Below are 14,689 nucleotides of genomic sequence, written 5' to 3' on the forward strand. Positions count from 1 at the left end.
AATGATAGCATAAGTCGTATATATAAACAACACCCAGAGCACGCGCTTTTCCCAACTTAGCGATCGTGTCTCTCTCGCACGCATATTACTAGGTCTAATTGTTTGCGCGCAGAACAGTAAAGTCCACTGTGTCTTCCCTTCAATCGCGCCACATAAACACGACGAGCAAGTCGAAAAGCTACATCATACGTCGCTTCTGCACAAAGCAAAAGCGAGTAGATAGTCGGTTGCGCTTGCGCCAGCACACTAAGCTGCTGCAACAACTGGAAAGTAAGTTAAACATACACGCTGGTAGTTGTGTTGTGTGGCCCCTTTAACGCTATAGTCGACGTCTCTCTCGTGTTCATTATCATACGATGCGATTGTTGATAGAGTAACTTGCGCGAGCGCGTTCGCAACAAAGCAATCGACGTTGTCGTCATAACCTCCGTACGCGGGGACAAAAGAAAGGCCGTCTAGCAACAGAAGCTACAATACACCGCCATCAGCTGTTTCCTATACGCTGCTGCTGCGTAGGAGTAAGTGCCGTAATCGTAAGAGGGGCCTTCTCGCTCTTGGTCTGTTCCTCTGCGTTCTGTTGTATGTGCATCATCGTCGACGTGAATCTCGTCGCTGCTGCTACTGCGCTGCCAAGCCAATGGAGAAGAACTCATAGGTACATTGTTTTCATTTGGCGTTTAAAGAGCCTTTAGCTTGTCGTGCGAGCGACGAGAGGGGACCGCCTCGTCGTTTACCATGACGAATACATAAAAATTACGATACGCGCGTAAACACACGGAGCCCTGATGATTTTAGGAAGAAAGAAAGAAAAGGCACACAAATGCGCCAGACAGAGAGGGCGGTAAGCTGCAAAAGGAGAGAGGAGGTGCTCAACTCGCGGGTGGGAGAAAGAGAGAGAGAGAAGCAAACAGCGCAGCAGGCGCAGCAGCAGCGCGTGCCCATTCACTCAGCATAATAGTCGTCTCTCGGGAGTAGCCTCCAAAACATCGCCGTCGCGAGTACGAGAATCATATCGCGCAATGCTCCGTGGCCCTCTCGTCGCCTTGTCTTTCTCTACGTTACCGCGACCATCCAGTCTGACGCTTCTCTGACAGCGAGCTCAGCATCGACGTGGTTGTTGTTGGTTTCAGGAAAATAGCGCACAGACAAACGGACATACACGAGAAGAGGAGGAAGAAGGAACACCGCTGCACCGCATACTACATAAGTCGTTGCTCGCGCTGCTGGCTCGTGGTGCAGGCTTGACGACGCGAGAGCAGCAGCAACGGACGTCATCGTCGTCGTCGTGGTCGGCCTGTGTAAAAGTGCTGTGTGACGTATATTATAGTGTTGTTGTAAAAGACTCTTAGTGACGCAATGTCGTCTCCTAGTGCTGGCAAGAGACGCATGGACACTGATGTTATCAAGCTGTATCCTTTAACAAAAAGAAATACCTACACGACCAATTAATGCGCGCGCGCGCGTGTGTGTGTGTGTGTGTGTGTGTGTGTGTGTGTGGATGTACAAGCTCACCACGAGCTGAATTACCAGGAAGATCTAATTCAATTAGATCTTTCATTCTCTATGACAGCTGGTGCTCGCGAGTCAGCTGATCATTGCTAAATTCAAGCAGCTCGGCTTTTATTGGGAGTGCGTTCCGAGTTGTTAGCAACAAGTATATATCGCAAGTCAATATCAGTCGGTGTTTGTATAGGAGGTCTAAAATTATTGATGAGTTCTCTTTCTCTCTGGCCAGTTATTTATGGATCATGCGTCTCTCTCTCTTTCTCTTTCTTTCTCTCTTTCTCTCTCTTACTTGGTGCATTTAACTTCCTGTCGTGTTCGGTTTCTCCGAGCGAGCCAGGGTTAAGTGTTGAAAATTACACGAGTGAAAAAAATCTGCCAACTCGCGCGAGTTTCGTCTGCGAGCGGTACACAAATTAATCATGTGTAAGCACACCGACTCTTTCTCCAGTGGGCCATTACCATTGCAAATGCGCGCATGGAAAATCGTGACTTCGCGATTGGCGTGTTTCTCTCTCTCTCTTTCTCTCTCTCTCTTTCTCTCTCTCTCTCTCTCTCTCTCGTGTGCCCCCTCCTGCCTTTGTTTCCCGTGTAACGTCGAGCAAGGAGTTTTCTCGAGTTTATCCGTCTCTCGCGTTCTCGCACACTTTTCAATTATTATATTTATACCGCTGATAGATTGTGTACACATGCAGGCGATTTTTTCTCCCGGAGCGTTGCGAAACACATACACATACACATACACACACAACGGTAAATTGCTTATCGTTGGAAAAATTTCGTTCGGCTCTTCCCTCCTGCCCTACCATGCTTGACGTGCAATTTCACATTTTTTTTCTATTCTACAGTTGGGTCACCTCTCTTTGTGCTTTCTTCGCATTTTCCGAAATTTGTGACACAGATGCCTTTTATCTCTCGGTCGGCTTGTCAACAAGTCGCTTTGAGTGTGGGGAATCGTTCCGTGGAATGTTTGACTCGTTGTATCGACTCGCAATAACAACTCTCGATATTTGAATACTTCAATCTAAAACCATCGTAATCAACGATCTTGACGAGGCAATAAAAAAGACGCATATATCTTGAGAGCAAAAAAAAAAAAACAAAAAAAAAAGAAGAGCATACACAGCAAAAAATACAGACACACGTCGAGCGCGCATCGCGTTTTCTTTGTCCCGAGTTTAGCCAGCATGCTCTGCGCTTACTCGCCTCGCCAGCTGATCGACCTTCCCTCAGCTATATAGCCTCGTGCATACATATGTGCGCGCGCACACACATACGCACACACGTGTCACACGCCAATCCCTACCTCGATCGTACAACACGCACACGCGCGCGTGAACGAGAGCGTTTCTCTCCGAGATGCTTAGGTGTACGTAATCGCGCACGCGTATCACTGCTGCCCAGGTCTTTGTCGCGCTCAATTTTCTTTTTTCACTCTTTTGTCGAGAGAAGATGCTTCGGTGATTGCTTTTTGAGAGATCGTCTTAATATCTCTCTCTCTCTCTCTCTCTCTCTCGCTCTCGTTGGTTTTGATTCGCGTCCCATCTAGTAAAACATCCCGAGCGTTTCTCGGTCGCACGGGTTGCTCGACAACCGTCGACGATCGTGACCTCGGGTGCTTTTTTCGCTCTCGACGCGCGCAAAGATCTCGCGCCGTTAAAAGCCATCGGGCGGGTTCACAGTGCGCGAGGTCGAAACTAGCCGCGACGAGAACACACGTCAGGGGGCTACTGACGCCGAGGATGCGCCCCGAACGCCGGTCCACACTTTCCTTCGGACGACGTACGGCCAGGCTTTTCCACGCCGGCGCTTTCTCCGACGCAGCGCGCGTGCACGGCTGCTTCTAACGGCGAGCGCGCGGGGTAAACGAGCTCCCTCTCGCCTCGCGCGAGATCCGCGCGACCGATCTGCATTTTTTTCTTTTTACGGCGCGGAAACGTTCGCTCGACGCGGAAAAACAATTTCAGTGAGAACCCGCCTCGCACAGCATTATCTTGGAGAGCCGAGAAACGCATTCCATTATTTTGCATTGTATAGCTTCCGTGCGCATTGCAACGCGAAAAGAGAGAGAGAGAGAGAGAGAGAGAGAGAGAGAGAGAGAGAGAGAGAGAGAGTGAGTGAGTCAGGTGAAACTATCGACAGTTGAATTTCAAATGGTAGAAATTTAGTGTGCACAGTAGCACTCGACACACGCACAATCGATCGAAGAAAGTTCGATCGCGCGGTCGAAAATTGCAACGCGAAACTCCAAATTGCCAGCGGTAAAGCGTCACTCGTAAATCGCTCCAGCGGCCTTGAACTTTTTTCGCCGTCGGCGAAGGTCGCGTTACAGTTTTCAAGATTAATATCGGCGCAGAAAAAAGACAATGACAGCAGGAAGAAGAGAAAAAAAAATAAACGAACCGGCGCTGGTTGCGTAATGCGCGTAATGCGCGGCGTTCGCGGTCGCGCCAAGTTTGAGTTCGGTAAATTTTGCGCCGCGTTGAAACGCGGCATTGTCCGTGCCCTTCTTTTTCAGCCGACTGAAACGTCGGTCTTGACGACACCGAAGACGTTCGCGTAAACGTGTCGTCGCGCAGGCGATGTTGGCTCGGGTAGACTGGAATTGCGCGCGACGCGCTTTTACGCCACGTTAAATTCTTTAAAATGGAAATTACGGGGAAGCTGGATTGAAAGTGTCGCGTTGCGCAATCGACGAATGGCCGTTCATCGAGAATCCGGCACGTCGATCGCGCGACGAGCAGGTGAGCGTGAGGTTGGCACGTGGCCTCGGTCGTGCATTTCAGCTCGACAGAGGCGCATGCACGTAACGGAGCACGCCGAGGAGCCGTTTTGTGCACTCGCGACTTACGAGAGTGCAGGCCGTATCCATTGCGATTCTTCCGCTTTTGCCTTCGCCGTCCTAGCATCCAAGAGATTGGACGCTCGGAGCTCGCTTCTGACTCACCCTCACGATTGTATTTTCCTGAACGACCGACCACAGCATTGAAAGCAAACACGAGGTGACGATACTTGGCGGACTCAACGAGTTCTCCGTCAAATTCTACGGACCACGAGGAAGTGAGTATCCGCGGGCTCATCGATCTCGGCGCATGCATATTTCAGAGGCGGATTTGTCGCGCTCGACGCGATAACGTTGTTCATCCTCGGCACGTAACGGCGCGGCTCCGCGCGCACCGACCGCGCTGGCCTTGACACGCTTGTTGTTTAAAATTTCAGCGCATCGATTTCTTCGACTTCGCTTTGCCGCCGCTCGGAAAATCGTAGCATCCGCTCGCGACGTTACGAAACGGCCTCGACTCGCGACAGCCATCCTCGCCGGCGCAAGCACGCGACGCGCGAATCGATCGATTCTCGTTGCTGTCGCAGCGGTCAAAACATTCCATCGAATCTTTCGCGCGATCAACGAAAGAAAAAAGAAAGAAATGGCAGCAACAGCGCGCGCCCACGCGCTTCAAAAAAGCAAGAAAAAAAAGAACACAATCGACGCCCTTCCGTCTTCGACGAAGGCTACATATCGATCGCGTACTTGTCTATATAAACCCGCGACTCGCCGATCCTCTTTACTTGCGGATGTCATTACGCAATAGCACGCTATTCGCGAATTCTTTTCTTTTTTTTCTTACTCACGTGAGCTGCCGTGAAAGTTCGATTCGAGTGAAATCCTTTTGTAGTTTTAGAAATAAAAATGAAATAGTTCTTCTCGGCTTGATGAGTCCACGAAAACGAAAAGAAAGCTTTCGGATATACTTCGACGATTGTCGACACAATGCCTCTTGCAAAAACAAGAGGCTCAGCGCTCGTCGGTTAAAGCAATCGCGAGCGACTTTAATCGGATTTGCCTTCGACTACAACGAAACGCCGCTGCGATTAATTCGATAGTAATGCGCGCGAAACAAAGGCTTTCGCGGGCCATATTCCGACGACGAAAAGCCTTGAATCGAGAGCCTCGCGTCAATATGCCGAAAAGTTAATTAGTTTTGCGCGGAACGCGGTCGGCCGAAAATGAACGTTGTACGCGGCATTTCGCAGACGACGGATTTTCGCCCTAAAAGCCAGCGAAGGACGCGCGCGTTATGATGATTCGCTGTCGCGTTATGATGATAGCTTCTTGCTCGCCTTTTATTTGCAGCTTTACATCGGAAAATTAATCGTTCGCGCTCGGTCGCGCGAATCTTCAACGCCGTGAGCGCACTGCAAGCAACGATTTTCCTTTCGATTTATCGCTCGGTTCTTTTACATTCCTGCAGAGCCGAAACTTTTGGATCGTACCAGGTCCCTTCTCGGGGAAGGAGGGCGAAATCAAAGCCCGCGAGGCCAATAATGAACGAAGCGGCAAATCAGAAAAATATCTTTCGGCGCGCGCGCGACTTCCGCCCCAAAAAGTGGCAACTCGAGGCACAAAGCGAGGCAGCTGCGCGCGAATTGAGCGCTCGAAATAGGTTGTGAGCGCGCCCGGCAACAGAGTGTAAGTGTTCCGCCCGGACATCAATTCGCGAGCGGCGAGCTTCGAATTCCGAATTATCTTCGGCGATTAAGTGTCGATGATACCAAACGAGCTTGGATCAGGGGCTTGTTTTAGCAAGTTGCGGTCCCCGCAGCTGGTCAGGAAAAATCCATTTGACGCGCGCGATCGATGCTCATTCGTCGAAAGTAATTTTGATCTTGGTGGGTCGCGAATTAATATGTCCGAGCGACGTAGCTAATCGCCGAGCATGCGCCGTCGCAAGTTTCAGCGCAAAATTTGACGGTCCCGTCGGGCGGAGAGTGGATGCGCGTCCGAGTTCAGGGCTACTCGTTCCCTCGCGCCGATGACGCATGCATCTTCGCCCGGTCGCACCTGCAGCCAACTCGTGGGTTAGGCCACACGACCTCGTGCTCGAGCGCTTGACCTGCTGACCCACTTTTCCCTCGCGCGAGAGTGACTCTGCGTCTCTCTCTCTCTCTCTCTCTCTCTCTCTCTCTCTGTTGCTCGCTCTCTCCTAGATCGACGATCTCGCCACGTGTCTTATGGTGTCGGTGCGTTCTCCTTGGCGAAGAATCGCGTTGGTACTGTTGGCTCTTGGTCGACTCGGACAGCGAGGTGCTTCTGATGCTGATGAATAACGACGTAAGCAGGTTGTCGAGCTTTGTTATCCAATCGGCATTCGATGCCAGAAAAGTATTGCGCGATGAATGACGAGCGAACGATCCACGCGCATTACGAGCTCACTCGATTAGTCTGAAAATGCCAAGCGTATACGTGCGCGCGCGCGCGCGCGCGTGTGTGTGTGTGTGTGTGTGTGTGTGTGTGTGTGTCTTAAATCCCCGCGGACGACACATTTGTGCACTGGACGAACATGTTTCTCTCACCTTTCCATTGACGCTGCCAAGTCAGAGGCAAATGCCGTAGGACAGCAAATCATGCTCGGCTTCAGCAAGTCAAGTACAAGACTCGCTGCACCGCTCCCAGTCGCGCGAGCGCATTTGCCCTCCTCAATCTATTCTGCTTACGAGAATCAGCTTGCTACTCGCGGCGCGCGCGTCGAGAGAGCAATGCGCCACTCGAAAGCCGAATCGAAATCTTGCGCAAAGGGCCTCGTCAAAAGAACTGGCCTGCGCCTAATAAGCACAATGCCCCCCCCCCCCCCCCTCTTCACGTGCGCGTTCTTATTTTTTCGAGAAAATCAGTTCGAACAATGGTCGCATTCTCGCTTTGCGGAGCGCCGTCCGCAGTCTCGCTATTCGGGAACTGTGAACGGGGCCCGCGATCGCGCCTAACGTGCCGTATCGACCAGCGATCTTTCAAATCCGCGATTTGAGGGCGTTTTTAGCGAACGCTAGGCACTCGCAGTTCGCAGCCTGCAATGTCTCGTCAGCCGAGATTGTCCTCCGGGTCGACCGTGAAATTGGCGAAAAATTAAATGAGGCTCGTCTCACGCTTCAACAATAGCGTAAAAGTACAACGTAGGGCTGGGCGCGCATAATAGGAGTGCCGATCTTACGTATCGCATTTATGTTTTACTTTTCCTTCCTGCTCCTGCATTTCCTCGAATTACACAAGCGAACGAATAATCCATGACGCAACGGCCGACACGTACAAGTTCAAGAGCAAACGAGCAATTTTTTGCCTGCCCCCCCCCCCCCCCTTTTGGCCGCAGTGACTGTCTGATTTTCAGGGTCCCCTTTTAAAATTAAACCTGCACTTGAACGAGCACGAAGGCTAATATAAGTCCAAGTCTTCGCGCGAAAGCTGATTAATCGCCGCGTCCTTTTTCTCCGTTCGCGCGAGCCAGTGAACTCGTTCGAGGCTGCGCACCAGAGCGCACCTGCGTGATACAGCATCGAATTCAGCAAGAGTCCTTGGCGAACCGCGGTGAGATAGCGGGTGCTCGAATGGGTTGGTGAAAATGTGCGCGTGAAAAGCAGACTCGTCCAACGACATCTCGATGTTCTCGACCACGCCGGAAGAGTAGCTTCCGCGAGGTAGTGACGAGCCCAGCATCGCCTTCGTTTCTCGTCCGCGAGCGAACTCTCGCAACGAAGCGGCTTGTCGAAAAGAGCGAGTGCAGTCAAAGGCGACGTTGCTCGCGGTTTCGACGCGGTGTAAGACGCCAAGTGAAACTAGAGCAGCTCCCGTACAGTCAGTGCGGCACGAGCTTCCTCGTCGGGGCGCGCTTTTGGAAAATCCCTCTTGGTGACCCCGAGCGCACTGACCAAAAAGGCGATCGTTCGGGTCGCTCGCGCGTCGAAATAAAATCAGCAGAGACAGAGAACAGAACTGATCATGCAAACAAGGCCGCGCAATAATTCAGCGAGGCATATAGGAAGCGAGCGCGGTTGCGTGCATTAGAAAGTAACGAAGTAACGGGGAACGCCGCGGAAGAGAGAGAGAGAGGAAAAAAATCCCAGTTCCCTCCCCCCCTCCTCGCGGAGGGACGATCGCGCGTCAAATTGGGACGCGCGAGCGCGAAATCGTTTCTCTTCTGCGCGCACTGCGCCACGCGTCGACGCCGAGCGTTGCCTCTGCGGCACGGCTATTAAGGCGAGTTAGCCGCGTTGATGGCTCGACGAATGTTTGAAAAACGACGTGTGGTTTACGTAAGAAGCCACGCGAGCGTCGCGCGTCAACTCAAAACTACATAGAAATCGTTCGAGATCCGGCCAGATCGCGAGGCAATCGAGTCACGCTTTTCACGGTGATTGGATTACCGTGGCTCGGTTGCTTCTTTTTTTCATGCGCGAGGTGACGTCGCGTCGAACGCTTGTTTTATTTTCGCTCGAAACTGCACCGAAGTAAGATCGAAACAATTTGCAGTTGAGCAAGCTGCCTTAATGAAAATCCGATTGCGCGTTTTTCTTACGACTTTTTTCTTGTCGCACGTGCAAAGGAACCGATTAGTATCGACACGAGAAATTTATTTTTAACAGTACGTTGCAGCTATCTTTTTGAAGCAATTATCGGAGTATATATATCGTCAAGGCCACGTCGATTGTGAACAAAAAAAACGAAAAAGGGAGCGTATTGGATGTAATCAACCAATTTGTTTTATCTTGCAGCGCCGTACGAAGGTGGAATATGGAAAGTGCGCGTGCATCTGCCAGAGCATTATCCGTTCAAGTCGCCGTCGATTGGATTCATGAACAAGGTCTATCATCCGAACATCGACGAGGTGTCGGGCACCGTTTGCCTCGATGTCATCAATCAAGCTTGGACGGCTTTGTACGGTACGCTCAATATCACTTCATTGCATCCCCCCGTGCGTGTGTGATAGACGGCAATTGGAATAATTTTTCTCTTTTCCTTTTCAGATCTCTCGAATATCTTCGAATCTTTCCTGCCTCAACTGCTGACATATCCAAATCCCATCGATCCGCTGAACGGCGACGCGGCAGCGATGTACCTTCATAAACCCGAGGAGTATAAGAAAAAAGTCGCTGGTGAGTTGCCATGTCTTCTCTCATCGATTTAATTATCTGGACTTTTAGACCAAGTGGCGCCAGTCCAAATTAGTTTGAATTTTCGTGGCGAACTAAAATAACATTTCTTTATCACACGTTAACCATTGCTTTTGTGGCTACAATTAATATCGAAGCAAATGGCTTTATAACCAGTTATAAGGCATTTCGCTATCTAATCTACACCGCGTTTAGAGTCAAAGTAAAGAAAAAGGGGGAAAAGACACACTTTGTACAAGTATCGAGTTGGAGTCGTATAAAAATCAGAAATTCCGTAATAATGTTGCAGACTACGTGAGGAAGTACGCGACAGAAGAGGCACTGCGAGACCAGGAGAACGGAGCAACGGGCAATGGCATGTCGTCGGACAGCGAGTCGTCGATGAGCGATTTTAGCGAGGACGAAGCTCAGGATATGGAGTTGTAACCAAATAGCTTCTTCTTCTTTTTCTTGGCTCACCAGCAGGACATCAGCCATATAAAAGTAGCAGCAGCAGCAGCAGCAGCAACAACGAGGCACTATTTGTCGGTGATCGCCGTTGTTTAAAAGTCCTGCTCGTTTGCTAAACTTATTATATCGATGGACAAACACAACAACACACAAAAAAAACACAGACAAAACGGCTTCGACTCTTTTTCTCTCTTGTGATTCTGTGTTTACAAAAGAAAGCGACGATAGAGTCACGACGATACGTACATAGCCTCCTTCTCCCTTTCCGTATGCGCATCGCAGCAATTTACTTTTTCTTCTTACACGCAAAAAACAATCTTATTGAACAAAGTCATTTTTTGCTTTGGAAAAATTTCTTCTTTTGTTTATGGCGAACTCTCCCGCATGGCCTTATAACCAAAAAAACGAATAAATTCACCCCTTTTTTTCATTTTTTTTTGTCTTTTTTTTATTATTGATAAAAAAAGGAAACGCGTGCTCTGTCGTTCTACGATATCACGCGGTATCAAATTTTTCTTTTTTTTTTTTATTACGATAAGTGTCTACGGAGGATTTCAATTTTTATATAACGTTGCTTAGTCTTTCATATTATCTTTAAATGTAATTGTTAAACAAAACAAAAAAACAAATGGAACATCGTTTTTAAACGTGTGTAGCGCGAGCAAGTGTCTATATGATGAAAAACATTGATGAGAAAACAAAAAATTAATTTTAAGGCTGTACACAATAAGATTTCAACATTTTACGCGATTTCAATGACCAAATTTTCACGGAAATCTCTTTTTACTTCATGCCAATAGTAAAAAAAATAAAAAAGAACACTCTAAAATAGGTATGATCAATTGTCGACAGAATCAGAGCGAAACAGGGACGAGCAACACACAGTGACGCAATGAGCCGCTAAAAGTGAGAATTGCCGGATGTAAAACGTCTAAATCTGATTGTATATGTAATCTACTGGATAAAAAAACATGGTTTTTTTCTCTTTTTAGACAATAAGTTTTGCCGTTTAATTTTTACAATAGTAAGTCTTGATCGATGATCTACGAAAATGTTGACATTGGCACAAGCGTAATAACAATCATCGACGGGCTTTTTCTTTATTTGTGGCTTCGCACGCGATTTATAACTCTCCATTATTAAGCACAAATATCTTTAAGCGGCTCGTTCACGTGCAACCAAGTCGACTTTTTAATTTTACTCTTACAGAGCTAAAATGAAAAGTATATTTTTATGAATTCGTCTATGATTTTATCTGTTTATACAAAAAATCATGAAATGTTATTTTGAATGAGAATCAATGTTTCTACGATTATTAGTTGGAAATAAAATTGTCAATTTAGTTTCGAGATTTGTAAGCCAATTATGAAAGTGTTTTTTAAGTTGATTTATTACCGCCAGAAATTGAACATGAGGATATATCAAGATAGGATGTAATACAAATAAGCAAGATAAACATGAAAAATAGCAACGCAAGTGCTTTAAAAAAGACGTCGAGCGATTCTCTGGATTGAGCTAAATCGAGGTGAAAATTCGTGTTCTCAGATCTCACACATTACAATTAATGAAAAATATAAATACACTTAGCGCTATTTTAATTAGTTGTTATACAATAATGGTCGTAATCGTATGACTCGTATCAGTAAGTGCGGCGATTTATTAATACTGAAATTGGATTGTCTAACAAAGTAGAATTATATAGTTTTAATAATAATATTCTTGTTTTTTAAAGTTGTTTTTTTATTATTATTATTATTTTCCCCATCGATCGATTTGTCGAGATAATCCGTTGAAAACAAAAAAACATTGACTCTTTCTTCTCTCTTCGGTATGACCGACATCACCAGCCATCGATTCTCAAATGCAATAATAATTCTGTATAAAGAAGAAAGCAACAGTCGGAACAAGAGTCTTGTTACGATCTGTCAAATTGGCTCCTGCAGAGAGTGCGACAATTGTAATTTCGTGCATAATAAGAAGGGAAAATGCTCCAATTATACAAGTTTAAAACTTGCGTAACTGTTCGAATAATCCAAAGCGATATTTTTTTAAAAATAAATGACGTTATCAATTCTTAAAGAATCTGTGTAACGAATTGTCATTAAAACATGTACACATGAATCTGCGTAATTAGACGCAGACACACAAAACGGATACAATGAAAAGGTCAAATATATGCATGTAATTTTTTATTTTCGATGCGTTAATTTTAATTTCATTTCGTCCCATCTGTTATTTAAAATAAAAATTATTGACAATACGAATGAACATTTAGAATACTTTGGTCTTCAACGTTTCTACGTGTAAATCAAAAAATATAATTTACCTGTCTTGTATATTCGACTTTTTCAAATAGTAAAACACAATACATTTTTTAAATATACCGGCCGTTTAAAAACTTTAGCGCGTAAACGTAACTATACATAGTTATACAAAAAGTGCATAACGAAAATTGCAAAAAAAGAACGCATGTAAACTTTAAATTTGTAAAAATGAATCATGTTTGTCGCGATTTGATCGATGTGTAGTTGAATATGTTATTATTCTAAAAGTGACTGTGATGAGTGTTTGCGATTTCAACTAACAGGACTGCTTTTTTTTCTGTTTGACTTTTACATTTACATATTCGAAACCGAGACTAAAATTTCATTCGTCTCTAATTATCTTTTTTTTATCTTAATAGCTATGTTTACTTTAGTGAATGAATACTTTTATTTTCTAAAATTTGCGAAATACGTGCTAGTAGATTTTGATTCTTTTACAATGCGGTTATTTTGTATTCGAGAAGCCAAATTACGTTAATAAAAAATGTTCTTAAAGGATCGATTAGATTCGCGCACGATTCTCGCTACTATTTCAAAATAATGTAAGGAAAAAAGTGACTCATCATTAATAAAAAAAATCTACGTTGTTACAATGTTAATTAATTAAAGTAATGTCAAGTTGAATATTGTGCAGTTAAAAAATACAACAGTTTCGATATCAGTCCTGGAATGTAATCGAAAAATCGCTGAGCTATTTATGTATAAAAAAATGATAAAAATTTGCACGTCGATTATAAATGTTTCTGTAAGGCGCCTCGGTGAACGACAACCATGGTACTTGTATGTGATTACTGCATACATTATTACAAATATTTACATACAAAGTAAATTTAACTGATATTAGAAGTGATAAGTATATTATTAATACATGATACTATAAAAAAAATATATATATATATATATTATATTGGATCGATGATATTGAATGAGATGCAATTTTTGGTACAATAAACTGAAGAAATCTAAAATTTCGTCATTATTACTCTATTAATTTTTTTAATAACTTTCCGAATCCCTTTAGAAGTTTCCATTTTTTGTTTTATATTAAAACATAATATCGAATTTGTAGTGAACTCTAAAAGTTAAGCTTTTAAGCTTTTCAACAGGTTCACAAATAATGTCGCTGAAATTTATAAAATATCCAACAAATCGAAATAACGTCTATAAAAATAAATGTCTATAAACAGTATAACCTGACAGTAACTATATATACATATAGTAGAATATGTATGCTTAACCTTAAATGAACTAGAGCGTCGGAATTTGAGTCTCCACTAATAATAATCTAAAAAGAAGTATAAAATTAAGGGTGAGTTTTTAAATTCAGTTAGAAAATCAATTTGACGGTTCTGTTATTTATTTTATTCGCGACCGCATGATTCAAATTTATTAATTATTTTTACAGAATCATGAAAACATAATGACAAACAATGATTTTGTTTCTTACATACTTAATTAGCGTTAAAGATTTTTTATTTAAAAATATGAAGTAAAAATTGTATAACATTTATTAAACATTGGTGCTGATTATTTAAGCAGTGAAAATTTTAACTTACAGCTGTAAACTGATACTGTGTGATATCAATCTTGTCTATTTATTAGATACATACAAAGTGTATCATTAAGATAACAGCAGACTCTCAATCATGTGATGCTAGCCCAAACGGTAAAAGCACATCCAAAAGTTGTGTACATATTGTATTAATAACATACAAAATTACTTGAAATTACTAAATCAAAATGAGTAATGAAGTGCAGCCAACAATTTTAGTTACTGGGTTTGGTCCATTTCAAAATCATAAAATAAATGCTAGTTGGGAAGCAGTTAAATTACTTCCAGACTTGTTTAGTAAACATGAAAAGTCCCCAGGTTTTAAATTAGTTATAGAAGAAATACCAGTTATTTATAAGGATGTAGCTCAGAGAGTTAGAGAGCTCTGGAAAGAGCATAAGCCATTGGTAAGTCTTGCAAATTTATTGCAGTTTACAACGAATTTTTCTTAACATTGGTAATAACATTTATAAATTATTTTAAGGCTTTGAAATCAATTTTTGTAGATAATTTTACATGTGGGTGTGTCACATTTGGCAAAATGTTTGGAAATTGAATGCCAAGCTTGCAGCAAAGGTTACAATAAGCCAGACATAATTCAAAGCTGCCCAATAGAAGAAGATATTATGGAAGAGACTCTGAAAACTGAATTTGATATACAAAAAATATGCCGGATTGTCAATGAATCTTCTCATAAAACTGGCTGTAAGGCTTCTATGTCTAGTGATGCAGGAAGATATTTATGTGAATATATTTATTATAATTCATTGTCTCTAAAAGAACCGCAAGTTCTTTTTGTACATGTTCCTGACTTGGATACATATCCAAGTATAAAAACTGCTCAAGGACTGTTAGAGATCATTATTCATCTAACTGAATGTGTATTTGATGTCAAATGTACAAAATTGTAATTCACCAGCTT

General features: G+C 44.0%; 2 protein-coding genes across 2 annotated transcripts; both read left to right on the forward strand.

Annotated features, from left to right (window-relative positions):
* Positions 1-309: 309 nt before the first annotated feature.
* LOC131672641 (ubiquitin-conjugating enzyme E2 H) lies at positions 310-13,171 on the forward strand. The gene is made up of 6 exons (XM_058950014.1): positions 310-655; positions 796-1,409; positions 4,487-4,563; positions 9,043-9,210; positions 9,295-9,423; positions 9,731-13,171. The coding sequence occupies exons 2-6, from the start codon at positions 1,357-1,359 to the stop codon at positions 9,865-9,867; spliced, it is 564 nt and encodes a 187-aa protein (XP_058805997.1). The 5' UTR covers positions 310-655; positions 796-1,356; the 3' UTR covers positions 9,868-13,171.
* Positions 13,172-13,446: 275 nt separating this feature from the next.
* Positions 13,447-14,679, forward strand: LOC131672640 (pyroglutamyl-peptidase 1). The gene is made up of 3 exons (XM_058950013.1): positions 13,447-13,524; positions 13,774-14,174; positions 14,274-14,679. Exons 2-3 carry the CDS (start codon positions 13,956-13,958, stop codon positions 14,676-14,678), a joined length of 624 nt encoding a protein of 207 aa, XP_058805996.1. The 5' UTR covers positions 13,447-13,524; positions 13,774-13,955; the 3' UTR covers position 14,679.
* Positions 14,680-14,689: the final 10 nt, after the last annotated feature.

This window comes from Phymastichus coffea, unplaced genomic scaffold, assembly GCF_024137745.1.
Source record: "Phymastichus coffea isolate CEN01 unplaced genomic scaffold, Cenicafe_Pcof_1.1 PCOF00155, whole genome shotgun sequence".
Classification (NCBI taxonomy): domain Eukaryota; kingdom Metazoa; phylum Arthropoda; class Insecta; order Hymenoptera; family Eulophidae; genus Phymastichus; species Phymastichus coffea.

Excerpts from the sequence above, each read along its gene's own strand:
- LOC131672641 (XM_058950014.1), top strand. The coding sequence starts at position 1,357 with ATGTCGTCTCCTAGTGCTGGCAAGAGACGCATGGACACTGATGTTATC. Across the intron at positions 4,564-9,042 it reads ATTCTACGGACCACGAGGAA|CGCCGTACGAAGGTGGAATA; the intron begins GTGAGTATCCGC and ends TTTATCTTGCAG. Across the intron at positions 9,211-9,294 it reads AGCTTGGACGGCTTTGTACG|ATCTCTCGAATATCTTCGAA; the intron begins GTACGCTCAATA and ends TTTCCTTTTCAG.
- LOC131672640 (XM_058950013.1), top strand. The coding sequence starts at position 13,956 with ATGAGTAATGAAGTGCAGCCAACAATTTTAGTTACTGGGTTTGGTCCA. Across the intron at positions 14,175-14,273 it reads GGAAAGAGCATAAGCCATTG|ATAATTTTACATGTGGGTGT; the intron begins GTAAGTCTTGCA and ends CAATTTTTGTAG.